Consider the following 27,824-nt stretch of genomic DNA (forward strand, 5'->3'; position numbering starts at 1 on the left):
AGTGGACTTGTATACAGTTGTCAAATGCTATCCAGCCCACTATCTGGTTTGGAAAGGAGTGATTACTGCTTAGTGGACAGGAAGTGGGTTATCATTTTACAAAGAATTTATGTGAAAACGATCCCCCATTGTAAAATCTACAGAATCGGATTTTTTTTTAAATTCTTTGTAAGATCGACTTTTTTCACGCTGGTTACATGTAATCACTTAAGAAAAAAAACTTCTTTTAAAGGAGAATTAGCATCGGGTACAGAGCTACAATTAGAATAAAATCTTTCTCTGCATTCCAGGCATAAGCACACATACAAATTTGTTAACCATACAATTATTGTAGATTAGATCGAAATGACTAAAAAAATAAAAAATAGAAGAGGGTGCATTTGATCCTTATTTAAAGTTTTTCCTTTGCTTACTAAAAACGTGAGCAAAACTAAAAAAAAAACAGCTGCAGAAAGAAGATGACATTTTAAACAGCATTTAATTATACTACTACTACTACTACATATGTTTATTAATTTGTATGTAAATACATGGCGATTTGGATTATTCGGACTACTATTCTCATCTTGTTATATTCGGTTTTGTTAAAGTTCTACAATACATCTGTTTACTTCCGTTTTCTGCTTCAGTGAATGCCCTGAAAGATGCCTTCTGATTAATGTTTTGTTTACCAGTTAAAGTATTCAGTTATTTTGAAAAAAAAAAAAACCCTAAAAAACAGCGAAATTCGTTTGCTTAGTTTACACCTTGTAAACGTTAAATCAGAAGGGACTTTTCCAGGGCATTCATCGCGAAGCAAAGCAGAGTGGTCAGCACAAAACGAAAGTAAACAGACATGCAGATTGCAGAACTAACTTCAGCAAAGCCTTATTCAGTTTTGGCCGATGTAATCTCTTGTCAAAACTCGGGAACCTGTAAGAAATGTCGAATTGAAACCTTTATTTAATCAACAAGTGTAGATTATTCTCATTCTGTCAGCTGTGCGTGCTGCTCAGGTGGAAATGTCAATGTATATTACTCTTTAATCATTATCACCTTCAATCTCCAGAAAACTAGCATTTAGAAATTGATTCAGTAACACTGTTAACCATTAAGCCATACAGGTGAATATTGAACAATCGGAACTTGAGCATTTTAAGTATTTTTGGTGCTTATGCACATTTGTTACCGCGCTTTTTTTTTTTTTAAATAGTATTTAAGTTAAAGTTTAACGATATCTTATATCAAATTGTTAAGTGAAAGTAGAAAATCATTAGAAAACATCCTCCCCGTGTTAAGAATGGCTTTCTAAATAACATTTCAGCCGAGTAACAAAAGTGCATAAGTACATTTTTTTTTTTTTTTTTTCATTTTAGTAGAGTTCTATCTGCGGCAAGAGAAGAGTTAAGCCCTCGCCTCCCACGTTAATGATTTTCTAAATTTTCAGGGGAGGGGGGGTTACATGCACAAGTGCTGAACAATCTTCTGTAAATTCAACAAGGGGTCCGGTCCACTTCAGGTGTCTCTTCAGAGTTCGAAAAGATACACTCGAAAAAGGCCGGAGATTATATCGACCAAAACGTTGAACAAAACAACCAAGATGCGAATAGTAGTTCGAATAATCCAAATTATCAACCATCCTCGCTAAAAATATCAGAAGCAAAAGCATACGATTCGTTTAACAGTGTCGTTAATAGTTTAATAGTTGAATTGACAAATATTATACGGACTTTAAACCACGAGTCACAATTAAATGTCGGTAGAAAGAAAGAGAAAAAAAAATTATTTTTACAGTTTCATATCACGAGAAAGAAAAAAAAAGTAGCTGAATAATATTTTAGGTTGTGTGTCGTGCATGACTGCATCCAAGATATTTAATACGATTTTAAAATGAAACATGTCGATTAAAAGACAATGATAAAAAAAAACAGGTGCGTAAAAAAAAAAAACTAAATGAATAAATAAAAATGCAATGCGTGTTGTATTTTTAATTCATCCCAAGAATTTTAAAATTATTTTTTTTCTTTCAACTTCGCCTACGGAACGTTTTACGATGTGTTCAGTCACGTGACACCTGTCATCGCAGATTCACCAGGTTTTGTAGTATTTCACGTTGAATAATGCAGTTGGCAGTTTTATACCATTTCTTTACTTGGTTCTTATTTAAAATTCAACCTATTTTAAAAAAAAAAAAAATTAAAAAAAAATAGGAACAAAATCTGCACATACTCGACATGGAACGCAAGTGCCATATTCCAAAACGTCATTTAGATTAATTTTTTTTTAATTTAAACGATTCAAAACGATTAAATTGAAATCAATAAGGTTACGAGGCAGATCTCGCAATTTTGAATTATTGTGGACTTATCGGCCTTGATTTTTGTTCAAGATGGCGACGCGAGACAGTCTCTTTTTGCTTACTCCAAATTTTATTTTCTTAGTTCAAAATTAATTTATGTGATTTTTGGAATATGACATCTTCGTTCAGTGACGGATGCGTACATACATCATAAGGATTTTACTTTTTTTTTTTTTTAGATTGGATTCTAAATAAGAACATATATACAGTAGTAATCTTTCTATTTTCAGTGGTAATCTTTCTAATTTTAATGCTAAAAAAAGGGGTAGGAGCGTTAAAAAAATCCTCGAATGAAGTTCGTTTATATTCAATATCAACATATATATTATATATATATATATATATATATATATATATATATATATATATATATATATATATATATAGCACTTTTACCCTATATTTACCCAATGTAAATGTTGTCAACAGGAAAAATAAAAATGAGAATGTTTCTTCTAAGATTACGGGTCAATATAAATAATTTTTAAATAAAATATTCGTAGTTATGCAGGCAGAACACAGTTTTAGATAAGATTTTCAAGTTGAATTCAATTTTTACTCAAGTGTTAGGTGAAAGTACAGAAAAAGCATCCCCTCCCCCATGATAAGAACGGGGTCCTAAGTAATAACATTATTTCAGCAAGGTCCGTATTCTGCATACGTACCAAATATTATAAGCTTTAAAGTGGTGTTTTAGTTACTTTATTATGTAAATGTAACGTACAATCATTATCCAGTTCATAGAGAAACAAACGAGTAACCATTTTTTATTTCCAAAATGGCTGAGACTTAAAAAAAAAAAAAAGTTTCATATCTTTTTCAGAATTAAGAGATTTCTTTTCATATTATCATTCACAAAAATCTGAAATATTCTAACAGTTAAAAAAAAAAAAAAATGGTTGCCATTAATGAAAATACGAAGAAAAAAATGGTTACTCGTTCTGTCATAGACCATGTAGTCGAGAATTCTATAAACCAACGCTTTCTGATGATAAGGAAGTGGATGATCATTGTTAGTTTTATACAGTGAACATTAACATTTTTTTTTTTTTTTAAGAATTCAAGGTATTTCTAAGGTGTTGACGTAATTACAAAACAAAGTAAAAAAAAAAAAAAGATTAATTTTTTTTATTATTGACACAGGGGGTAAAAGCTAAAAAATAAAATAAAGAACCTTTTTCTGTAATCGTATGCGATTACGTGCAAAGTGAGGGAAATATTAAGAAATAAAATAACACGAACGATTGTTGCACATCTACTACTGTCTTTATCTTTTTAAGGGGAAGCTAAAGAAGGGGTCACATCAGCTGCCTGACAGACCCGACAGAGAATTTATAGAACGGGAAAGGTGGCCGGGGTGGGAGGTGTTAGCTCGTCTTGTTGGGATTATATTTAAGACGAAAATCTTAACCAAATAAAAATTTATTTTTGTAATAAAACCCCCATTGCCAATACAAGAGGGGAATGATAATTCTTGTGATCGGTAAAAATCGAAAGATATTTGAATAAAAACCAGAGAAACCCCACAGAACATGAATACACTACAAGTCGTAAGCCTTAAGAACGGAGATTTATTTTTTGTTTTTAACAGAAATAAATTATAGATCTTGTTCGCTGGCACTTGACAAGACCAGTACAATAAGAAAAAAATAATTTTAAAAGCTAGATCTCGCCACTGTTTTGTTTAAGGCTATCAAAATAATAGATTACTAAACACTTAATATATGTAACACACACACACACACACACACTCCAATTGATAAAATAAGCACATAATTATAAAATGTTGTTTTTTTTTTGTTTTTTTTTATTGAAATGTTAGGATAATGGTGAATTGGTGAAGTCAAGAAAAATTAACTATTTTTCAATCGAAAAAAAAAAACAAAAAACAACAAAAAAGTACAATTAAAAACAAGCAAAAAAAAACAAACAAAAAAAAAACAATCTACTTTATTTTTAGTTGCTTGTTTCATAAATTTAAAAGCATTACTTTTTATTTTCGACATAAAGACAAACTTAAACAAGCACTTATTAGGAGAAAGAGCGTATTTTTTTAATAATGTTATCAAACAGGGGGGGGGGTAAAAATACAATGAATGCCGTAAAAAAAAAAAAAAAAAAAAAAAAGACGAAGTTATATATATTGTATTTTATTCTACATCATTCATTAATTAAACCCCCGCAATGCAAAAATGAATGTTAACAAATAAATAAACCTTCATTTTCATGTCCGCTTTTTTTTTTCTTTTAAAAATCAACAATAGTTTATAGACCGCTTACCTTCCCAGGTTTTCTCCTATAGAGTAAAAATCGTCCACGGGGTCCTTTTTAAATTCCATGGCAATTGATATATTTCATTTACAGGATTTTTATTTTTATTAGTAGTAGTAGTAGTAGTCGTCGTATTATTATTAACCTTATTATAATAATTATTGTTATTATTATTTATATCCTGACAATACTTGTAGCCGGGACTGAAGAAACGGTAACATTGTTGGTTTTAAAGGTCTGGTTGTGTTGGGGTGGGGGTGGAGTGTAACCTAGTCGCTGCTGCTGCTGATAAATCTCGGGTTTAGCTGTTGTCAATTACCCCCTCTGTCTCTGTCTATTTCTCTCTATATCTTTTCTCCCTCCCTCTCTCTCCCTCCTTCACTCTCTTTCGTTTCCTTTCTCTCGCTCTCTCTCTCTCTCTCGTTTTCTCTTTCTCTTTTCTTTCTTTCTTTCTTTCTTTTTATCTCGTTTTGTTTTTTTCTTTCTCACTCTTTCTCTCTTTTGTTTTCTTTCTTTCTCTACATTTTTTTATTCCTTTTATTTTTATCCGTTGTTTCTTGTTCTCTCTTTTTCTTTCTTTTTCTTTATGCTCCTCTATTTGCTTCCGTTTTCTCTATTCTTTCTTTCTTGCCTTTTTCTCTTTTCTTTTCTTTCTCTCTCTCTCTCTCTCTCTCTCTCTCTCTCTCTCTATATATATATATATATATATATATATATATATATATATATATATATATATATATATATATAATATAGGAGGTGCAGGTGCCTTCAATAAATTTCCAGACTTTTTTCGTATGGGCACTTTTATTGATAGTACACACATGAAACTCTAGTTCTCTTCGAATTAATCTCCTCCGGCTGCAATGCACTTGTTGTGCCGTTCCAACAACTTCTGGAAAGCCCCATGAAGTTCTCTCGTGTGAGCATGTCAATGACCCTCGTCACAGCCTCTTTCATCTCCTCAATTATTTCATAACGACAGACTAGAATATTTTCCTTGGGCTTAGGGAATAACCAAAAGTCACCGGAAGCAATGTCTGGATCATAGAAAGGATGACGAAGTGTTTTGATGCCCATCTTGACCAAAAAGTCTGTGACAAGGATGGAGTTGTGGTCTGGTACATTCGTACAAATCTTCTGCATCTTCAGTTCCTCGCAAACAAGCGTGTGTACAGTTCTCACACAGATATCAAACTGTACACTTATCGTCTCTGTGGACACACGACGGTCCTTATTCATGAAATTCTTTATTTGGCCAATCAACTCTAGTGTTCTGTCTTCTTTATTCCTCCCACACCTCTCATCATCCCTCACAGACTCCCTGCCTTCTTTGAATCTCTCATGCCACTCAAAAACTGATGCTCGATTCATACAAGATGGTCCAAAAGCAGACTGAAGCCTACTATGCATTTCTGTGGCATTTTTTTCCAAGTTTAAAACAGAATTTTATTACATATCATTCTTCTAAAGCATCATCACGTTCAGATGACATTTTTGAAATTCATCAGCTGTGACAATAAGGCTTTAGTAGAGTGCATTTCAATACCTGCTGCAGTTGTTCATTTGAACTTGAAATCATAAAAATTGGTTAGTCATCTCATATGATAGGCACAGTAATAACTAGGGTTAGGACAACAGAATATTCTTTTCATTATTTTGACTCTGGAGTATATATCCGTTGATATCGTATATGTTTCTTTATAGAGTGATGTGCTTCTCAGTTGATTAACTGTGTTTAACCACAACCACCGAGATATAGAAAGCCTGTTAACTGAAAAATGCCTGCAGGCAATGTAGGTAAAATTTGTCGGGCTGTCAGTACTATATGAGGACCATTTGAAAAAGAGCAATAAAACATTTTTAAAAAGAAAAAAGAACACAGTTCGATTAATACTGAAACTGAACTTTATTCAATATCTTATATCTATAATATAAAGTGAATGTGTGTGTGTGTGTGTGTGTGTGTGGTCACGAATAGGCTCCTATATGGTTGACTATTTTTAAAAAAAAACTGATTACATATAATGATAGAAGATGTATCGAGACACAGGAATGGGTATGTTTGATCTGGCAGAACGGTGGTTCATTAAAGTTGCAGGTATAGAAAGTTCCCAGTGTTGAGCCACGTGGTCACGCTAACAGGCATAAAAATTATGGCTGTGTTACCGAATGCCCATGTATGGTCTTCTAAAGAGAAAGAACAATTCTCCATTTGGATAATACTTATTATAATTGCACTTTGGGATAATTTTAACAAAATATAGTGAGTGAACTAGTTTTTGAACTTTTATTTCTATTGGAGAAAGTCGAATATTTCATTTTATTTATTTATTTTTTTTTTTTTTACTGCAAAACAAACATCTTTTATATATTATTATTCAGTCCGTTCTTTTAATAATAAGTAAAACTTTTCACTGAGTATTTTCAAATATTTTAAAGTTAGCATTTTTCACTGCAATTTTTTTTTTTTATGATCGATGAATTTTCAATATTTTAGCACCGAGCATAATTTATTTTTTTGAAATATATTTAAAACTTCAAGTTTTTGTTCTGTATAACGTTTTAACTGTAAATAATTTACATGACTGAAATGGGAAATAGAAAAATTTTATTCTCTCCCGAAATATACGAACAACACAAATTAATTAAAAATTCAGGGTTTGTTTTACTTAAACACATAGATTTGAAAAAGTTGTCAAAAAACAAATATATAAAAAATAAATGTTATCAAAGTCAAGATAAGTTACTTTTCTACCAAACTAGATAATTTTTTATTAATGTAAAGTCTTTATTCGGCTTGAAAAACATACAGTGTTTACCTATGTATTTGAAAAATGCAAATGGCGGCATGCTTGCTTTTGCACACAGTAAGTTTGGGAAAACGAGTTTAAACAAAAAAACTATACAAAATACTGTTAGAAAAAAAACTATACAAAATACTGTTAGAAAAAAAACTATACAAAATACTGTTAGAAACTCGCTCAATATATGTTACTGTGACATAGGCGGACATATATTCGATGGGTTTCTAACAGTATTTTGTATAATTTGTTTGTCTGAACTCATTTTCCCAAACTTACTGAGTTCAATAGCAAGCATGCCGACATTTTTCTTTTTAAAATATATCGATAAACATTGTGTAATTTTCGAAGCGATTACACGTTTTAAAGTGAGTAAAACCACTAAAAACCTTTCCAGATTTATTTGTTATATATTTGTATTTTGATATCTTTTTCGAATCTGTGTACAGAAATACAAACCCAAAATTTAATTTAACTTGGAAATACTATTTAAAATACACGTGCGTACACTGTACAAGCACCCTTATTATTATCATAATAATAATAATAATAATAATAATAAGAAGAAGAAGAAGAAGAAGAAGAAGAAGAAGAAGAAGAAGAAGAAGAAGAAGAAGAAGAAGAAGAACTCGTGTAGATGACATCGACTTGCGCCACACCAACTAGTTCTGAAGGGTCAGGGAGGATGAAAAAACCGAGGTGGGACAGTGCTAACTAAATCTCCACTGGAAGTGTGCAGTTCAAATCTAGTACTTTGGGGAGGCATTTTGTTACCCATACCCCAGGAAACACTTGGTCTCCAGGGAACACCACAGGTTACTGCCAGTGAGATCACTGATGATGGCCTGTGAGACAACTAATACGCTACACATTTTGATGAAAAACATGGGAACAAAAATGGACATAGAAGAACAGAAAATTTCTATATTTAAAGTAATAGTTATATAAATATTTCAACATATAATCTTGTGGGGAAAATCCAGCTTCCCAATAAGGGGCACTCTAGATAGGAACAAAAATAATCTCAGTCATGAAAGATTTCTCCTCTAAGGACAGAGGACAGAAAACTACACTGTGATCTTGTTCCAAAGGCAAAAAATATTTGTGTTCAATGTTTTTTTAATTGCTTGTTCCCTAAATTCATAATTCAGTTTTATGAGTATTAAATTGTATGTTGCTTTAAGATTACTTAATTTTACATAGATAATTAATATTTATATGTTACTAGCAAAAGTACCCGGACTGGGTTCAAAACAGCCTACAGAAAATGGACTCTTATTTATGAAAGTATGATAGGTTATGAAAAGGAAGGGTTGTAAAAGATAGCTTCCAATTTGGGGGTATCAAAACCAAAGCAAAATATGATGAAAGTAAAAATAAAATAGATAAACCCCATAATTTATTATACCATGCCTGTTCACGCTGAAACACTTATCACAATATTCTGTGGATCTATATTAAAAAACCTTGTTAAACTTTGTGACATATTTCCATTCTATGAAGGATAGGCGCGAACGAATACCCCATAATTTTATCATACCATATTTCGTAAAACAAAAACATAATTATCAAAATATACTTACGCAGAGAGATATGAAAAGTCTTTATCAAAGTTTGTGCCTATTTCCATTCTATCGAGGCCAGGCGCGAGCACAGACCCCACAATTTTATTATACCATCCCTATTTACGTTAAAACATACTTATCAAAGTATTCTTATGTACATCTATATTAAAAACACTTGTAAACTTTTTTTTTAAATTTTTAAATATTTTATTTTCATACTTTGTGGACCAGGCGCGAATGCAGACCCCACAATTTTAATGAAACACCGATCTGCCAGATCAAACATACCCATTCCTATGTCTTGATACATCTTCTATCATTATGTTTGATCTATAATAGTCAACCATATAGGAGCCTATTCGTGACCACACACACACACACACACACACACACACACACACACACACACACACACACACACACACACACATTCAGCTTTATATTATAGATATAATATATATATATATATATATAATGTATGTATGTATATAATATATATATAATATGTATATATAATATATATATAATATGTATATATAATATATATATGTATAATATATATATATATAATATATAATATACATATATATATATCTATATCTATAAAAGTGAAAGTGTCTGTCCGTATGTGTGTGTGTCTGTGTACATTTCCCTACGCAATAATTATGTCAATTTTTAGCCTACAGACTCTAAACTTGATATACAGGCTACTGAGATTTGGGAAAATCGATGTGATTGGTTTTCGGGCAGAAATTTTGCGATTAAGGGGTCAAATTCTCCTACAATTTTGGATCTAAACAAGTGACATTTTAGATATAGATTCCTTGGACATGGATCTAACTTACTAACTCGATTTGAGCCCAAAACATTCCTTTTTAGGGGGTAATAATAGGGGTCAAAGTTAAAAAAATTGATCGTTTTTTTTTTTTTTGCTCAGCATACACCTCAAAACACCCGGGCAACGCCGGGAACCCATGCTAGTATATATAAAAGTGAACGTGTGTGTGTGTGTGTGTGTGTGTGTGTGTGTGTGTGTGTGTGTGTGTGCGTGTGTGTGTACATTTCCCTACGCCATAATTCTGTCAATTTTTAGTCTACAGACTCGAAATTTGATATACAGGGTACTGAGATTTGAGAAAATCGATGTGATCGGTTTTTGGCGAGAAATTTGGCGATTCAGGGGTCAAAGTTCAACGATTTGACCTTTGAGAACACTACCAAACTCCTCCGACAATTTTGGGTCTATGCACTTGAAATTTTAGATATAGATTCCTTGGACATGGATCTAACTTAATAACTTGCTTTGAGCCCAAAACAATAAATGTTAAGGGGTCGGAATAGGGGTCAAAGTTTTTAAAAAATTGACCTCTGCGGTCTCTTCCAAATTACTCAGACAATTTCTGGTCTAAATATTTGAAATTTTACATAAAGGGTATTCAGAGATAGGGAAGGCTTTTTCATCAGTTTGGATCGAAAATTTTTAGTTACAATATATAAATGTATGTATGCATTTCTGTTTGCATGTCTGCCTTAAACTTTCAATAGAGGCGACGGATTTTACCAAGATCAGTATCGTTTTAAAGTTCGACCTTTCATACGACAAATATGGAAAAATTGGATAAAAACATTAATATCTTACCCTTTAACTAGGCACTTTTCTACAGGGGTGGGTCACTTTTTTCGACGATATTTTTGAAAGTTATCCTCTCCTTTAGATTGTCTAGACTTAATTAAAAAAATGTCGCTTCCGGTTTGGCGATGGTCGTAACAGCATAAACGTTAGGGTTTACCCCGTTCTTTTCCTCCTTTGCGGTACGGGTTCGAGCCTGCCTTCGTACTACCACTTTTTTTTTTTTTTTTTGCTCAATATACACATCCAAACACCCGGGCAACGCCGGGCTGAAATGCTAGTATATATATATATATATATATATATATATATATATATATATATATATATATATATATATATATATATATATATGAGGTGCCTATATATATATATATATATATATATATATATATATATATATATATATATGAGGTGCCTTTGAGATATATATATATATTTATATATATATATATATTTATATATATATATATATATATATATGAGGTGCCTTTGAGATATATATATATATATATATATATATATATATATATATATGAGGTGCCTTTGAGATATATATATATATATATATATATTTATATATATATATATATATGAAGTGCTTTTGATATATATATATATATATATATATAATATATGTATATAATATATATATATAATATATGTATATAATATATATATAATATGTATATAATATATATAATATATATGTATATAATATATATATAATATGTATATAATATATATATAATATGTATATATAATATATATGTATATAATATATATATAATATGTATATAATATATATATATATAATATGTATATATAATATATATATATGTATAATATATATAATATATAATATACATATATATAATATATATATATATATATATATATATATATATATATAATATACAGTGCCATTCAAAAGTATTGGATGCATTACATTTTTCTTCATAACTTTAATTAGGGTTCAAGGTCTTATCTAAAATTTGGTCAGTATATTCCTATTACAATTCTAACTAATATTTGGGATAGTAATTACAAAATCAAAGTTTAGTAAGTTTATATTAAAGGAAAAATATAAATCAACTAACGCAAAAGTATTGGATACATTGATTTAATATTTGGTTGCATAGTTTATTGTGTCCAAGAAGATTTGCAACAGGGTTTTTAAACTTTCTAATAACGTTTCCAACTGTACTAAGTGGTAGATTAAGTTCCATTGATATTATTCGATACTTTTTTCCTTCTTTGTGCTTATCAATGATTTTTTGACGAATGTCTATTGACAACTCTTTAGTTTTAGGCATTTTTATAAATGAACTGGTTGACTTTGAAGGAGTGAGCCCAAACTGGAAGAATTTGATAAAATTGTTTTAACATAAAACTCTCTGATTGGTCAGTGATAACTCGTTTGCATTATTGCAACACGCTAAGCAAAAGTCATTTAAATTTATTTCAGAAAAGGATTTTTTTTAAGTGTATCCAATACTTTTGCGTTTGTTAATTCATATTTTCCTTAAATATAAACTTTCTAAACTTTGATTTTGTAATTACTACTCCAAATATAATTTAGAATTGTAATAGGAATATACTGACCAAATTTTAGGTAAAAATCTTGAACCCTAATTAAAGTTATGAAGAAAAATGTAATGCATCCAATACTTTTGCATGGCACTGTGTGTATATATATATATATATATATATATATATATATATATATATATATATATATATATATATATATATATATATATATAAATCACGTTCATCGCTAACAAGGCATATTGCCACTTGAATGTAAGGGGCTAATATTTGGGACCGTCGGGTTAGGAAAGCTTCACAAGATGTTGGGTTACGTTACATTTAAACTTCTGGATGTCAGTACAGTTAGTTAAGCAGATAGCAAGAAGAGAATTCCAAAGTCTAGCTGTTCAAGAAAAGAAACTAACAGAGTAGAAATCTTTCTAGCATTTGGGGACCTTCGTAGTAAAGGAGTGTGGTTTTGTTCCTAAATGAGTTTGTCGGGGATATGTACGTCAAGGGGGCACAAGTGCAATGAGTTCATCAGAGCATCCACCATTAAAATACTTGTAAAACAGGCACAGCGATGCAACATTGCAGTGATGGGACAGAGGTTGGAGCTTAGTTGACAAAGTGGGGCCTATTAGGTTGAAGACTCTTTTTTGGAACCTACCCAAGAGGGAGAGACTAGTGCTAGATGCACCAGTCCAGATGTGGTAACAATATTCCTTGCATGGGCGAATGGTGGCTTTGTAGAGGTACAAGATACTTTCAGGTGTGAGTAGTCTTGTAACTTATTAGAGGAAACATACACTTCTTTACAGCAGCCTTCATAATGTCTTCAGTATATTTGATATATACTTTCTCTTTTCCTTTATTTCTATTTTCTTTATTTATTTCTTTGATTATCTCTTTTCTTTCTTTCTGTCTCTGTCTCTCTCACTCTCCCTTTCTTTCTATATATACTCTCTTTCTCTTTCTTTTTATTTATCTTCTCCTTCCTTTTCTATTTCTATCTACTTACTTTCATTCTACCTTTCTCTATCCTTTCTTGCTGGTTCTCTTTCTGTCTTTCTTTATTTCTTTTTTTCTCTCTTTATCTAATTTCTCTTTATTTTATTTTACTTTCTCTCTTTAGTCCCTTATCTCTTTTCTTTCTTTCTCTCTCTCTCTCTCTCTCTCTCTCTCTCTCCAGCTTTCTCTCTATTCTTTCTCTCTGTGGCCAATCTCTTCTTTTTTTAACCTACCCCTCTCTCTCTCTCCGTCTTGCCGTTGCACATTTATTATCCGTTCTCTTTTTCCCTTTTGTTCGAAATACTTCCCCCCCATCGCTTCTTTTTCTTATATTTCTCATTCATCCGTTTCCGTTTGCTCATTTAATCAGTTTCTCTTTTCTACTATGCATTTTTTTTTTACTTTTACTATATCCTAGTAGGGGTATCCGGCGTTGCCCGGGTGTGTGGAGGTGAAGTAAGGAACTCCCAGGGGAGGGAAGGGGGGATAAAAATGTGGTAGCAGCGGGGAGAGGGGGAATCAAAACAACAGCAGGCAGTTTGGATGAAGAGAGGTGTTAAGCAAAAAAAAAAGAATGGTAGTAGGCAAGCAGGCCCGAGCTTGTAATGCAAAGGAGGAAAAAAAGGTGGCAAGAGAAAACGTAACGTCTTTGCCGATACGTGCCTGGCAAAACCAGCAGTTACAAACGTCGAAATTAAGTGTAGTCAATGCAACGGTGACAATGGCTTGCTAAAATGTCACTGAAAAAAGCGACGCCTCCTTGTACAAAACGACCGAGTTGAGGGTGAAGGAATGAATGTTTTTGGCCAATTTTTTGATAGTTGTTGTCCAAGACATCGAGCTTCAAAATGATACCAATCTCGTGAGGATCCATCATGTGTGTCGAAAGTTTTTGTGCGACATACAAAAACACACACACACACACACATTTTGCCTTTTTATATATTCGACTAGTGGGGGTGCCCGGCGTTGCTCAGGTGTTTGGAAAAAATAGTATTAGTAGATAGGCAGGCTCGAACCTGTGACATGAAGGCGGAAAAGAAAGTGGAAGTAAAGCTGAGATTTTCCTGCTATGCTACGAGGTAAGAGGAAGTGAAAAAGCGTTCAAATTTAACAATAAAAAGGTTGACTTGCAGAAATGAGTTCACGCAGGAACGAAAGTTGGCTGCAGGCCAGTTTCTGCTGTATTTTGCTTCGCCACGATGTTGGGGAAAACCAGTTCCCCCCAAAAAGGGGGATCTCTCCAAATGAACAGCAATTGTTTGATATGAAGGGTTTTCCCCACATTGATCAAAGCTGATTGCCTTCAAGACGTCTTGGCCACGAAGGCCAGGCAAGTCGAATTGCCTCGATTAGTTTCGCTTTGTTTATACAAAAAAGACAAATAAACACACGAAAGGATGGAATAGAGGGAATTTTATAAAAAGTCGATCAAACGGCCGTTCGCAAATCGTAGATATTATAATCTAGGGAGTATATAAAAAGTTCGAAAAAATAGTAACTTTCTCGAGAACCCCTGCAAAAACAGCCTTTCGTGGACATACAAAAAAGCATGCACCACTTTTGCCTTTTATACATATAGACTAGCCTGGGTGCCCGCTGTTGCCCAGGTGTTTGGATGTGTGTGTTGAGAAAAACAATAAAAAAAAATGGTAGTAGACAGGCAGGCTCGAACCCGTACCACGAAGAAGGAAAAGAAAGTAAAAAAAGAAATTGTGACGCATTAGCTGTTGCGTCCATCGTCAAACCGGAAGTGACGTAGGTTTAAATTAAGGCTAGACAATCGAAAAGAGGCAATTACTTTCGAACGTCGAAAAAACGACCCATCCCTGTAGAAAAGTGCCCAGTTGAGGGTGAAGGAATTAATCCTTTTGACCAATTTTTCGATATTTGTCGTCCACAGGGTCGAACTTCAAAGTGATACTGATTTCATGAAAATTTGTCGCCTCTGTCGAAAGTTTTTGTGAGACATACAAACATACATATATACATATATTCATACGTACATTTAAACATACAGGTGAGATTTATAGGGCGCAACCTAAATGCAATGGTTAAAACCTTAGAGAAAGTTCTGTTGTGGAATATGGTACAATTCAATGTTGCCAAGATTAAACTTCTTAACTACAAGAAACCTTCCCAACCACCGATTGCTATGACTAATGATACACTACTTGAAAGTACTTCATTCAAACTCATTCACAGGCAACATAAATTGGAACAAGTACATTAAGGTAATTGCCAAGGCTGCTGCAAAGAAGGTGGACTCCCCCTCTACTGTGTTAGAAGGTAACTCACACCTGAGAATATCTTGTATCTCTACAATGCCACTATTCGCCCAGGCAAGGATTATTGTTGCCACATTTGGGCTGGTGCACCTGGTTCATATGCCACTAGTCTCTTGCTCCTAGACAGGGTGCAAAAAAGAGTTGTCAACCTAATACATCCTGCACTAGCAACCAAACTCTAACCTCTGTCCCATCGCCAAAATGTGGCATCTCTATGCCTGTTTTACAAGCATTTCAAATGTGCTCAGATGAATTCAACGCACTTGTACTCCTTCGATATAGATACCCCCAACAAACCTGAAAAGCAACAAAATCTCACCTCTTCACTATGGAGATCTCTAGATGCTTCTCTCGACCTGCTAGAATTTGGAATTCCCTCCCGGGTCCCTGCTATCCTGTCTGTACTGACACGCAGAAGTTCAAGTGTAACGTGAACAAATATCTTGCTGTCCAACTCCCTACATAACTGTACCTTGATTGGAGTGAAATAACAAAACTAAAAAAATTACATTCAAGTTTCTGCATGTTGGTATAGTCAGAAAAACAGAGAGCAGAGAGAGGATTCCGAAAGCAAGTGGTCCAAGGAAAGAAGCTACAGTATACCTGTACCTGCTCGACAGGCTGTATTTATTTGCTTCTCCACTGAGCAAATTAGGCACAAGGCCGTTTTTTAATGTAGAGAGGGGGGGCAGCTCCTGAGAGGTGGGAAATGGGATCTGGATAGTGAGAGCCTGCTGGTATGGTATGTAGGTTGCCCCTACATGGACCAGAAGATTACCGCAAGGGCAATGGTCTTTGATTGCAGCACCTGTGGGAACAGGGTATTTATTTGCTCCCCCACTGAGTAAATTAGGCACAAGGCCGATTTTTAATGTGAGGAGTGAAGGGGAAATGGGGACCAGCTCCCCGGGGAGTAGGGGAGCTAGATAGTGACAATTGGTATGAAGGGTTGCCCCTACATTGACTAAGGTCTTATACGTGGGGTCGCCCCCACATATGGTCTTTGCTTGCAGTATCTGCCCGAACAGATACTACACTTTAATCTGCGAGGAGGGGAGCAGGCCTGGTTCCCCATTTACAGGCCAGCATATTCACGGTTTAGGCTCTTAATCTTATTATATCGTATGCAGATATATCGGGCTAGCATAAAACGAATGTTTGGTAAACAGTGTTGTCAATTCTAATACATATGTTATACGCATAGAAAATTACTTTACGGTATAGTAATAAAGTATGAATATGCTATTCGGTGTTACTGACTATAATCGGGCCCTTTTCAAGTCCTATGTAAATAAGTTTGTTATGCTTCTAAAATCTGAAGATTTCGTTTGCCAGTAAGGTTTGCAGAATTTCAAGCCGAAAACAATTATACAAACAAACATTAATTAGCTTGGAGGATGTGCACACCAGACAACGGCCAGATCCATTCTAATACATATGTTGTATACATATAAAATGATTTTACGGTACAGTAATACAGTATGAGTAACTATACTATTCAGTGTTACTGTCTTTTTGTACTTAGGTTTCTTTTTGATTAAACTATTGTTGCAGTACAAAATTAAAATGTGTTTAGATTATCATTACTACATTAGTGAAACACATAACTGCATGTAATATAGCTACATTATTATTGTATTAATAGGAGGTGAGGGTGGTCAAGTGGTAAACAACATGGACTGATGACCTGAATGTTCTAAGTTCGAATCCAGAAAAATCGCTTTCGTTTAGGATGTTGACAACTTTCACGTGGTCTCTCGTGTAACCCCCAATGTTTTTGTAGAAAGAAGAATTCTGACTAGAAAAATATCTTTGGGTACATATGATATGATATGATGACTTTATAATGAGTAAGAGTGTGTTAGAAAGTGTTTGGAAGCATTTAGTACCGTACATAATCTTCTTTTTTTTTTTTTTACACAGTGATCACCACTTATCAAGGCCCGGAAGCCACTCAGAGATAAGGGTTATTGCAAGTACATTACGGTAGTGTAGAGATTTGATGAAGTGTTTACTTAAGGGGGCGGTTCATTAGGAATTTATTAACATTGGACTTGAAGACATCCAAGTTGTAGTCCGGTGGGAAGCAGGCAGACGGAACAGAGTTCCACAGGCATGCAGTTCTAAGAAAGAAGCTTTGTTCATGGAATCCGCATTTTGATTTAGGCACAGATATAGAGTGGGGGAAATTTTTCACAGTGGATTCAGCTAGACGGGTGTTTTTTGTGAAAGATTGGCGAGGGGGGACCAAAGATTAGAGTTCAGATGAGCACCTGCTATGGAAATAACGATAAAACAAGGATAGGCTCACAACGTCTCTTCTGTGGGAGAGAGGTTGCAGGGTAGAGAAAAGTGCATCCCCCACTAAGCCACGAAGTCTATTTTGTACTCTGTCAAGGCAGGATAGGCTGTTTTTAGCAGCTCCTGCCCAGATATGGCAACAGTATTCCATCATACATAGACGTTTTAAAACTACAGCCCATATATATATATATATGTATATATATATGTATATATATATGTATATATTTTTTTTGCTATTTGTGCAGGGGAATGTAAACATTGTAACCCCCCCCCCATGTATTAGAGTAGAATGGTAAGATTTTGCTGCTAGTCAAGTTGATTGGAAGTATTTCTGTTGAAAGGAGATACAAGTGCTGCAGGTTCGTTGGAGCATATTCCATAAGGACTTGTGAAACAAGCACAGAGATGCAATATTGTGACAAGTGATGCAATGGGGATGCAACATTGCAGCAAGTGGATTGTGGCTGGAACTGGGCAGAGAATAAAAAACCCACTGGGTTAGAGACTTTTTTACACCCTATTGAAGAGAGAGAGAGAGAGAGAGAGAGAGAGAGAGAGAGAGAGAGAGAGACTAGTGATTGGTGCACCAGACCAGGTGTGACAACAATACTTCATGCAAGGGAGAATGAAGGCTTTATACAGATATCATATACTTTTTTGCCATGTGCGACACAAGGGTAGTGAGGACTGAACTCCTGTTAACATACCTTTGACTACTCGACATCGAATCCATATTTTCCCCTCTACGTTGTCTTTTTTCAGTGTGCATATGCATAAGACAGTGTGTGGATGAGTTGAGAATTGTGATTAATATGTAGGGGAGCAAGGGAAGCAGAGTGGGTTCTTGTCCTGAATTTCCCTAATATTAAAAAACATGGTTTATACTCACTGATTTGGCATTTATAGATACTTAATTCACTCAAATCTTGTGTTAATTTCTGGCGGCCTAGAAGTAGAACATAAGCCTACAAAGTCAAGTGTGACTTTGTGATGGGGTTCAAATTTCCTAACTGTCAATAATTATCAGTTCCTACACTGATGATTACATAAGCATGAATCACCAGTGTCTGTAGGTATAAAAATAACTGTTAATATTATTAAGAAATATTATCATTAGACACACACACACACACACAGATATATTTACTAAAAACACAACAGACACTCATATTGTTGCTCACTTTCAAAATGCTAGTTTTTTATTGAAAATAACATGCGTACAATTGTTTCAGGCTAATGTTGGCATATAAGTATAAAATAGTCCATTTATTATATTTTTACACAACTAGGCAAGCTCATCAGCACATAGAAAAAACAATTTTCCAACATTTCCATATCTTATAAACAGGACTTTCTTCACACATACTCACACTCACACACACACACACACACACACACACACACACACACACACACACAAACACCCACACATACACACACTCACACACACACACACACACACATATATATATATATATATATATGTTATAAACAAATGACAAAAATCTGTATTCCAAATTTCATAATGTTCACCATCTTACAATTTAATCTTTTAATTACGTTGCTATTTGCAATTCTTGGCAGTAACTGTTTTGTAGCGCAAAATCGTATATATATATATTGCTTACATTACACAAAAACTTCCCCGCTCAAATATAAAACTTATGTTTGATTAAAAGTTAATTATATGAGTTAATGCTTATTTGATACGGATACTGTTTCCATTGAAGAAAGATTCACTTTTTGCTCCATTTTACTTCAATCGATGTTCTCAGAAATCAAAGGTGGTTAACACTTGATCTCTATATAAGATACATAGATATTTGTGTGTTCTGTAGCTTCACGAGGAAAGAAAGACAGAACCAACTAAAAAAAAATATTGTTATCGCATGCGGCAATATGGCTGCAGAAACCGTCAAGTCAGCAGAATTCTTCCAACTTCATGGCTGAACACAAACAATACCATCAATACGACCTGATACAGTACCAAACACTTCCGTCAATATGACCCGGCATGGTCCCAAACAATTTTGACAAAGTGATCCGACATGATCCCAGACAACTCTGTCAACATGACCCAACATCATGCAAACAATTTCATTGATATAACCTAACACAATCCTGAACAGCCTTGTCAACATGACCTGACACAATGTGAATAATTCTGTCGATATGACCCAACACACTACCACGGAAACATCAGGAGTTACTCTCTGGCATTGTCTTTTTCTAGTGCTTAGACGATATCATTTTCACCATAGGTCGGCCTGAGTAAGACACTGGCACACAATTCTTGAGCGCTTCCACAAATGCCCATCACGCTCCTCCCTGATCTTGAGATTACATAAATGGCAATGTGAAGCTGACTGCTTTTGCCTGGTACTTCATCTTAACAGTACAGTCTCAGGAGCTTCCTCAGTGGAGTTTTCGTCTATTGCATCACTGAAATCCTTGTCTCCTAGGTTGTTAGGTGCATCACTTTCTGAGGAGCTTTCTTCATGTGGTCGTTCATAAGTGGGTATTCATCATTTGGGAAGGTAATGTCATCATGGATGGAGCAATCATTTAGGCACCCTGGATGCACATTTTTTATATGGCTTGGTAATTCATTAACTAAGACTGAATGTGGATTATTGATTTTCATCACTGTACCCATGCTGAACTGTGCCGTACATTTTCTCTGTGGATTCTTAACCCCAACAGCATCTCCTTGTATAGACTAGCAAAAGCATTCTCAGACACCAACATTTCATTGATATCTTTTACACATGTTACATTTGCAAGTGCAGTCATAGCCATCTTGTTATCCCTGGGCATAACATTGGGTCAGTACACTATCTCCAAGATCATGCACCATGTTCTTGCTGCAATGTGTGATGGGGCATCTCAATTATCTTGTTTCCCGATGGTATGTGGGCACACTGAAATTGTATGTGTACACCCTATATCCGTGCCAACTCAGTAAATCTTTCTCCGCAAAATACTGTGCTATTGTCAGTAAGCAACTCAATTGGTGACTCCCTTTCACAGAACACAATTTTCAACTGCTTAATGATGCAAAACGAGCATTATTGGTGCAACTGCTTCCAGATGGCAAAATGGCTTGGGCCACAGTCTATCAACGTTAGATACATCTAAGTGATGAAATGAATTATATACATTGTAACCCTGTTCCAAATTTCCGTGATATCAAACCTACCTGGCTTCCAATGCACTGAGGCTGAATCTATGGATTGACATTCTTTGCAATCTCCAATCATCATCCGTATCTTAGCTTCATTTATTTCTGGGTTGATTAACTTTGCAAAGTACAACGTTCTCTTCACACCAGGATCCCTGCTGGATCAATGGATTGCCTGTACTTGAGAAATGTTGTGTTCTGTGGCTACAGGTTCTCTAGTTTCCATATCTTATGGATTTCATAAAACCATCACTGTGTAAGTTGGGTTAGGGGGAGACTTAACAAGCCCTACTCCAATCTTCAGTGCATATTCCAAGGTGAACTCTCGGAGTATAGATAGGCATTGCCTAATTAACATTTCAGAGACTGCTTTGGTGTGTACTTTCATCTGTCTGGACAAGGTGGTAGTTATCCAACGATATACACATGCAGAGTCCATTCATAAATTAATAGTTTTGGCTTTCTATTGCAATTCAAGGTTGACACCTCGCAGCACAGAATCAAGCTCAGCCATGTGTATATGCTTGTACTCATGCACTGCTTGGAGCCAGCTTGCGTCTTCTGCCATGGAACCATTGTTTTCCACAACCATGCTGATGGCAAAAGAACTAGCATCTGCCTACACTGTAACATCCTGTCCACAACTACACCAGTCACCTTTCACTGAATCATCTTGGGCAACTCTCAAAAGAATGTCTTCGATCATCTGTGCAAGAGGAGGATCTTACACTTCATCATCTTACTCAGGTGTCACAGTGTTTCACAAACGCTGTGGTGACATGTAACTCTAATCCTAACACTGTGGTGACATGTAACCCTAATCCTAATGCTGGGTGGCATGTAACCCTAATCTTAACGCTGTGGTGACACGTAACCCTAACTCTAACACCGTGTAGCCAATTACACATTGGGAAATGCTCAGTCAATGTTCCTCACAGTGAAAAGACAGTTCGATGGGTAAGCCTATCGTAGACTACTGGAAGATCACTTCCACGTCACCACAGCAGTTTTTCCTTGCTCCTCCTGGACACATAATGTTAACACACGTGAGCCCAGTCTCAGCTGTTTGAAGATCTGCTTGTCAGACCAAACTTCTCCAAATATTTCTTGGCACGGATCACAGAACACACACTTTTATTCACAAAAATGTAGTCAATATAAGAAGATGCAGCCACATTTATAATCTAATTTTGGCTTAGAACAGCATTAATATTATTAAAGGGGTGGCATTGAGCCCAAATCCTAGTCAGGTAAGACAATATCATCGTTCCTTTGATCTCTACTGTATGGAATGGCCAAAGAGATTTGTCGATATGTACTTGCAAATAGGCTTGATATAGGTCTAGCACTTTAATGTTTCATCCTCGTTGTCCCTCATTCCTTTAATTTTTGCGAGCAAACATCCACGTTAGTCATATACACGTCCACATATTCATTTAGCTCCTGATAATCCATAAGGGGCTGAACTTTTTGTTTGTTTTTCTGCAAAACAGTCATCAAGTTTATCCTCCAGATATGGCAGCAGTCAGCCGTTATCGATCCATGGTTGCAGTTTCTGATCATATTCCTCTCAAATGCGTGCTGAGGCTGGATATTCTGCAAATCTATTTTTCAATGTAATTGAAGGTCACCAGCCCATTTTTTTCAATGTAATTGAAGGCCACCAGCCCATTTTCAGGATATGGTTCAATTCCAAGCGTTCTTTTCATACTTTTATGAGAAATCAGGCTCGATAATTGCGATGATAGCAAAAATTTGCTTTACTGAATTGTAGAAAAATTACCTCACCGGCACTAGTCACAGCTACTCTTCCTATCTGCTTGATTGGGTCCAGCCTAGGAAAAAAATCAAATCCAAGTAAGTCTCCATCCACAACTAAAACTTCTTTGGTAATGCCAAGCTTTGCACCAATGTTAATGTGCACCACCCCAATTCCACAACAGTTAAGTGTGCTTCCATCTGATGTGAGCACAGGGGTCACTTGTTAGTTCACTTAGTAATTCCCATGACATAGGATAAATACATGTTACTGTTGGCCGGACATCCTATTGAATATCCACTTGAGATAAGAGGCATAACTAAATATATAGAAGAAGGCCATCAAATTCGATAACTCCAACGTTAGCATTTCTAATGTCTCCTGGTATCCAGTGTAAGTCAAAGTTCCAACAAAAAGAAAATAAAAAACAAACAAACAAACAAAGAAAACGACTTATTAGCACAAAAAAGTAGAGGCTCACATCTTTGTCAAACAGTTTGCGACCTGATCCTGTCCCTTGATCCATTCAATTTGAATTTCTTCCTTGTGGTTAGAAGCAAGAAAGAGAAATTTTACCGTGGGTGCTCAGCGAGTGAGTTCAGGCGAAGAAAAGGAAGAACAAACATGGCGGCCAGCATTTTTATTTCATCCGTTCTCGCATAATCTCGTGTGTGCGTGAAGATGGAACCTATAAAACGATGTTCATTTCTGGGTGCTGGGAGATGATTCCCGATCAGCCAGGAGAGAAGGCAATGAGAGAGAAGAGACAGAGGACTGTAGCGATAATCTTACTTGAACATTCCGGTTGTGTATTTGAGGTGAACCCCCCCCCCATTTTACATCATTCCTTTATCAACATTTCTTTTACTCTGGCCACATCAACACTCAAATGTCTGTCACTTACAAGATTTAATGATTTTAAGGTCTCTTCCAAACATGCATTGTCTGTTTTGCAAAGTACTTCAGGCAACTTGGGTAATCTGAAAATTTCTTGCTATCAATACTCCTGCATCAGCAGCTTCACTGAGTGCAAGACTCTTGGATGCAAATGGGCTCTTTGTTACTCGATCAAGTTTTTTTGATGACCAGCATAAAAGAGCCAGTCTATTCATCTTACCATAAACAAAGATGATAAAGCATACCTGTGAGGAACCATCCTTCAAGCTGGTATTGGTAACATCAGAATAGCAAATCACACTCAAATCTGAAGGATTTCCCAACTGTGGAAAGGATATGCAACCTGTCTTTGATTTAAACTTTACTATTGATTTTTATCTTCAAAAAGTAACTTCCTTTTAGGAGATTTTCCGGTATTACTCATCTTACATCAATGATACATCAGGTCGAGTTTGAGTAGACACCCACATCATTTGACATCATTTAGTCTTTTTTAATCTGTCTTGTTCTCTTCACTTTCTTTATATCTATTGGAGAAATAGATGACACATAGTTGTTTTCGTTTATAATGATCCCATCGTTTGTTTGCCTAAAGTACAATCCCAAAAATTTGAAGGTTTCATTTTCATGTATTCCAACCTTGAATATTTTCTTTAATTCTGAAATCACATATTTTTAAATAATCATTTTCACAAACTATAAAGTCATCTACATACATTGCCAGAAAACCCATCATGCCAAAGAAACTATGCATTGTCATATGCACTTACCATTCCTTTTAGTTTAGTTAATTCCTGAGTAACTCTCTTGAACCATGAACGGGGTGCATCATTCATCCATAAATACATCTTTTCAGCTTCCACACTTGTAACTCTAGACATGCCTTAGATGGTAGTCTGAGGAATACTTCTTTCTTTAGCACAACACCTTGCAAAACTGCTGAGATAAAATCAAGGGTCTCCACCTGCCAATTCTCAACGGAGACTGTTAGTATTACAAGATGCATAGCTTCACAGCTACATGTTAGAGAGTCTGTTTTTAGGTTGTGTGAATTTTCTTCATAGTTATGTGTTACAAGACGAGCCTTCATTATCTTTTTGTCATCCTTAACTTTTTCTGTTATCACCATCTTGTTGTTATGCATTTTTAACCTATGTTGGGGACACATTCATACATTTTATGAATTTTCCTGTTTTTTTTAAATTTCTTTTTCCTTTGCATCAATCACATCTTTTGCTTGTTCTTGTTCAGTTGGGAGGAAAACAACATGTTCTTCGTGATCTCCTTCTGTTACTTGAGGAAGTTCTCACCACTAATCAACCTTATCCCAATTCATACACACTGGACATTCATTTTCTGCAGCTGGTTCTATATTCTGCCAATAGCCATAATTTCCAGTTCATTTTGGTTGTGTACTCATAATCTCTTCTTTTTTTCACTCATTACTTCCAATAATTTTATATCCCCTTAATTTCCCTTAATTCGACCTTGTAGCATTGTCTTTCACTGTTACTTTTGGAATTTTCATCATGTTGATCTTCAACTTCCTTTTCCAAGACTTCATTCATCTCATTTAAGGGAATTGTATTTTCTTTATTTCTTGGCCTTCCAAGATCCTTGTTTACCTTTATCAAGTGATATGGATGAATCTTGTAGAATGCCCCCCCCCATTTCGGACCAATACACATTGACCCTCCTTATCCAAAACTTTGGCAGAGCTATGCTATCCTTTATAGTTTTGTCTTATACAGTAAACGCTGTCTCTTGTCACAGATCGTTCATCTGCATTATGTCTAATATTAAATCGCAGTGCTCTCCAAATTTTTTCACTTGATTCAGCCTCCTTGAACCTTTTCCTCACAGAATGTAAGGCATTTAAATTTATTCTAACCATATTACTGGTTGTTGAAGCATCTAATGTGGGTAACTGATCTATCAAAACTGACAGCATATTTATATTGGATCCAAAAACAAGCTAATTTGGACTATGTTCAGTGATTCTGAAGAGCATTTTTGGCACTAACAGCCCAAGCCAAAGTTATTTCTGCTTCACATTTCTCATCTTTCAATGTTTTCTCCATTGCTTCAACCAATATTAGATTGTGACATTCCACAGTGCCATTACTGAATGGACTTTCAGCATCTCTAATGCAGGTTTCAATATTCAGTTTTTCATTCATCTTTCTGTAATCATCGCTATTAAATTCTCTCCCATTATCACTCAAGAAGTATTTGGGAATTCCAAAATATGCTATTCACATTAAAATATGTTGCAAATAATTTCTTTACTTTTCTTGATTTTAACCAGCCTGGCAGCAGAGTACCTAGTAGATGCGTCAGTTAGGTGTAAAATCCAGCATTGGTTGTGTGAATTCTTTTAAGTCCATATATAAAGTGTCATTAAACCGGTTTTCAAGAAACCATCCCACCACTAGACGAAGACGGGGAGGGGGGCTTCTAAGCCTTAAACAAACTGAACACAAATCATCCTTAATAAAAGCCAGAACTCCTTAGCATGAAAGGCCTTAATGTCTCTCACCAATTATACTAATTTCTATTTTGATGCATGAACAAACTGTTTATGGAATTTCTCAGCGTTTGTTCTTTCCCTCATTCTAGATCATTTTTTTAAGGCTTCACAATGTAACACAATGTTTATTACTTTTCAGCCTATAAAAGCATATTTGTTAATGGAAGGCTATAATTTCCAGAAGTTGTCCTTTGCAATTTTATATATCTGCCTAAAATCTTACAGCTGTCACTTTTAAAATCAAGTATCATGCCAGCAGTTTTTATTGATTTATGACTTATTAACAAGAGTAAATCATTTTTGACAATGTCAGCCTCTATGTATTCTCTGACACCTTTTATGGCTCCTATTTTGACTGGAAATTTGACTGGTTTCATTGCCTTTACCTCCTCTCCATCACCAAAACAAAATGTCCTGTTGGATTTAAAAGTCTGTAGTGAAGCCAAGACTACTACTTCTCCATTACATTTCTCTTTCTCTCTATTTTCCCCTTGCCTTCCTTACTTCCTTCTTTTCTCTCTATGTGACCAGAGGTTGTAGCCAATCAGGACAGAGAACAGTTCTGGTGGAAAAGAAGGAGATACAAAAAGTTTTTCAAAGCCAGAGTCAGGCCACAAATGAAAATCCCGAACTTTCTATGACCCGATATCACTTGTACTCTGAGGTGTATATAAAAACAGTTTCGTTTTGAAATGCCTTTGTTTCTTGATTATTACTCCAAGGTCGGTTTCTAAACCTTCCAACACTCCCGTCTTCTTATTAATTTTAACGACTCACCAAAAAGGGGACCCTCCGAAATGGTGACCTACCCAAAAAGAGTTACATTATGGTAACCGGCATAAGTTTTCACTAACAGCTAATCTCGGTCATTTAATGTATCAAAAAATACATTAAACCAAAGTTCTCCAGTAACAGTTCAAGAACAGGCAGAATCCAACACTGCCATACCCAGTGTCTCTTTTACAAGATTGGACATTTTTATATTAGAATCATTTATTAATGTTCGATAACAGGACTTTGAATTAATTAATGAGAGGTGTACATGGTTTGAATCCACAACAGTGTTAATATTTCTTTTTTTTTTACATGGAGTTCACCACTTATCAAGGCCCGATGCCCACTCGGGGATAAGGGTTATTGTGTGTACAGTAATCAATGGGATAGTGTAGCAATAGTGTTGGAGAATTGATAAGGTGTCATTACTTAGAGGGGCGGTTCATCAAGAATTTGTTTGTGTTGGACTTGAAGACATCTAGGTTGAAGTCGGGAGGAAAACAGGCAAGCGAAACAGAGTTCCACAGGTATGCAGTTCTAAGAAAGAAGCTTTGATCATGGAATCTACGTTTGGATTTAGGCACAGATAAGGAGTGGGGAAAATTATTGATGGTGGTTTAAGCTAGTCGGGTGTTTTTTGAAAAAGATTGGTGAGGGGGGGGAACCAGAGAATGGCGCTCAGACGAGCACTTGCCATGGAAATAACGATAGAACAATGACAGGCTCGCTACGTCTCTTCTGTGGGAAAGAGGTTGCAGGGTAGAGAAAAGGGCATCCACCACCAAGCTACAAAGTCTATTTTGTACTCTGTCAAGGCAAGATAGGCTGTTTTTAGCAGCTCCCGCCCAGATGTGGCAGCAGTACTCCATCTTTGGACGTACTTGGCTCTTATATAGATAGAGTATTGCATCATTAGTGAGATATCTTCTTGAGCGGTAG

The 27,824-nt window shown here is 35.2% G+C and overlaps 1 protein-coding gene across 1 annotated transcript in view; it reads right to left on the bottom strand.

The window, feature by feature from the left end:
* The window catches only part of LOC145267797 (death-associated protein kinase 1-like), a 653,913-nt gene extending 649,001 nt beyond the window's left edge, over nucleotides 1-4,912 (bottom strand). Inside the window, exon 1 of the mRNA XM_080123326.1 lies at nucleotides 4,619-4,912. Coding sequence (XP_079979452.1) covers nucleotides 4,619-4,677 — 59 coding nt within the window. The 5' untranslated portion in view covers nucleotides 4,678-4,912. The remainder of the gene's footprint in view (nucleotides 1-4,618) is intronic.
* Between the last annotated feature and the right edge of the window lie 22,912 nt (nucleotides 4,913-27,824).

Source organism: Euprymna scolopes, chromosome 4, assembly GCF_053919585.1.
Source record: "Euprymna scolopes isolate OS-2025 chromosome 4, ASM5391958v1, whole genome shotgun sequence".
NCBI lineage: Eukaryota > Metazoa > Mollusca > Cephalopoda > Sepiida > Sepiolidae > Euprymna > Euprymna scolopes.